We start from the raw sequence: 2,500 nt of genomic DNA, 5'->3' as shown, positions 1-2,500 counted from the left end.
CCTCTATCCTTTACGTAGGTACGAAAGTAATCTCAGAGGATGATGAATTCCAATATCCATTCATTGGGAAAACAATGCTTTAACCCATCAAGCAACATAATTAATTTCTCATTTGAGCTTGCATAAAACGTCAAACTGGTTAAATTCAACCACAGCGGGAGTGAAAGACGACTTCCAAAAATACCAGTACATTAGTTGATAATGGATGACAAGCCATTTGGAACAAGAATGATTTTCATTGTTTTCTAGTTCGGAGATCAATCTTCTATCGGCTGAAGTACGATATTCCTTTTTTCATCCCCGAGTTGGTCGCTGAGTCATGTCACGAAAATCACTTCTGAGGTGACAAAATATAAAACAAACAAAAAACAAACAAATGATTCTTGTCTTGGCACTAAGTACTCACAGATAAGATTCAAAGTAATAATGGTTATTCCAGCTCTTATAAATAGTCCATAATTTGCACGGTCAATAGAAAATCACTTGGCGGGCAAAATAGAGCACGGGTCACCTCAACAATTTTTTCCCTTAAAGGTAAATATCTAAGCAGACAACATTTAACTTTATTCATGGAAATGAAGCTGAATTCCAAGGTTGGCGTTTGCAATTTTCTTATCTCAAATTTGTTGGTGAAATGATGAAGAAGCACAGTTGTTCTTTCAGCTCATTATCTTCAGTGCTAATAGCGAAATTTCTTGTTTACAAACATTGACGTCACATTTCCTTTGATATTCAAATTTTCCAACTACGGAACAAAAGAAGTGATTGTTTCAACAGCCAAGTAGGCTCTGGTTGGCATATTAGGGAGCTTAAGCAACGACAACGGCGACGGCAACGAGAACGTCACGAATTTGCATATTTAGTGGGTAAAAACCATAGCTTTGCACGCCCTGCACGTGCGTTTTTCACTTTTGTCCATTTCTTTGCCGTCGTAAGCAAAACAACAACGTGAAATAGCCAAGTTTTTGGTTTTATGAAGAACTTCAGCACTTGAGGATAAATTTTCATTTTCTCTCCTAAAATAAAGTGCCGTTCCGACTGGTGTCATCTTTGAGGAATTACCACACCCTTGGCATATTAAAAACGTTGAAATAGTCACGAAGCGATTAAAATAACGCAAATTTATATTTTGAGATGACGTTCTCGTTGCCGTCGCCGTTGTCGTCGCTTAAGCTCCCTATTATTAACAATGCGTGACGTCACGAGAAACATCGCCATGTCTTTACAGTTCTTCCTTAATCTTTGCCTGTGACTGATAGCCTTGATGTCCCGCAGTGAATAGTTGCATGTGATTCAGCATTTCCTCTTGACTCAAAACGCCATCCTGGGCGTAATTAAAAATGAAACAGAGCAACGCGTCAAGCTTTAATCGATGAAAAGAATGAGTTTAACCGAATACCCAAGCACTCCCAAGCACGTGTTAAGACTGGTTTACACGTACAACGCAAAAACAGTAAGGATCTCATGGATATACACACCAACCATAAACTCTAAAATAATAACCATTCTAATTCAGTTTCTAGAACTAAATATTGCTATAGCAATAAGATAAACGAAAGTTTAGACCTAATCACTGAAATGGGCACTTAGACTTAATGTGTAAAATGAGAGTTTAATCTAGGGGACTCGTGGTGGGTATATCCATGAGATCTTTCCCACTCAAGCATAAGCATAAGCATGCGCAAGCGCATGCACTTGTTGTTAACTAATGTCTTTTGTTCTCACAAAAGGTATCAATTATCAAACGCTACTGCATCTGCGCATGTTGCTTGTGCTTTTGCTTGCGTTGCAAAGCACAGGAAATCGTGTAAGCGACAAAAAGTGCACGAGGCATGAAATGTATCAAAGCGCCAGAAAACATTCAAACGTGTCATTAGACAGATTAGCATCTTGTTTACGTGAAACGACAACACCATGATTTTCCCGCCATTTTTCGCGTTTGCCGGTTGCCGCTTGCCGTTTCTACGCCCGTTTGCCGTAGACGTGGAATTTTCTTCTCGTTTTTCTTCTACATAACAAGTTGTTTATTGATAAAAAGAACCCCAAAACTATTTATCAGTGAGCCAAACAAGGAAAAATTAGGAGCCATGGTTATAGATCGTTCATAACTGACTCCTTACCGCAAAATTTCCTCATGAACTCACCTTGACGTTGACCCACTGTTGACAGGTAAGGAGTCTCATTTTATATTGCGTCTTTTTATACAAATAACGTTTGTATAAAAAGACTGCGAGTTTTTTGTTTAAGTTTGTTAGCGAAATACTTGAGATGAACAGAGTCCATTCCGAGTTGCCGTGGGTCACCATGACGAAGCTTCAGTCAGAAGCTTCACTCCATTTTACTTGAAACGTCAAGCCGACGTTTAAAGTTTGTCGTTTCTCTTATACGTGATGCTAGATCTCTTTATTGGAGATAATTATATTCTTCGCCAGGCTGAAAGAAAAACTTGTTTGATTTCGGCTCAAGTCTTGCCCTAACCCTAGTTGTTCAAAAGATGGAT

At 38.8% G+C, this 2,500-nt stretch overlaps 1 protein-coding gene across 4 annotated transcripts in view; it reads right to left on the bottom strand.

Moving 5' to 3' along the window:
* Positions 1–543: 543 nt before the first annotated feature.
* LOC138038379 (calumenin-A-like) overlaps positions 544–2,500 on the bottom strand; it is an 8,035-nt gene continuing 6,078 nt past the window's right edge. For 2 of the 4 annotated variants that reach the window (XM_068884204.1, XM_068884207.1), the window contains exon 7: positions 544–1,324. In XM_068884204.1, coding sequence (XP_068740305.1) covers positions 1,223–1,324 — 102 coding nt within the window. In that variant the 3' untranslated portion in view covers positions 544–1,222. The remainder of the gene's footprint in view (positions 1,325–2,500) is intronic. The other 2 variants (XM_068884206.1, XM_068884205.1) reach the window with 2 other exon arrangements.

This window comes from Montipora capricornis, chromosome 2 (assembly GCF_036669925.1).
Source record: "Montipora capricornis isolate CH-2021 chromosome 2, ASM3666992v2, whole genome shotgun sequence".
Lineage (NCBI taxonomy): Eukaryota > Metazoa > Cnidaria > Anthozoa > Scleractinia > Acroporidae > Montipora > Montipora capricornis.
The sequence above is the reverse complement of the archived record's forward strand: the minus strand, read 5'-3'. Positions and strand labels throughout refer to the sequence as shown.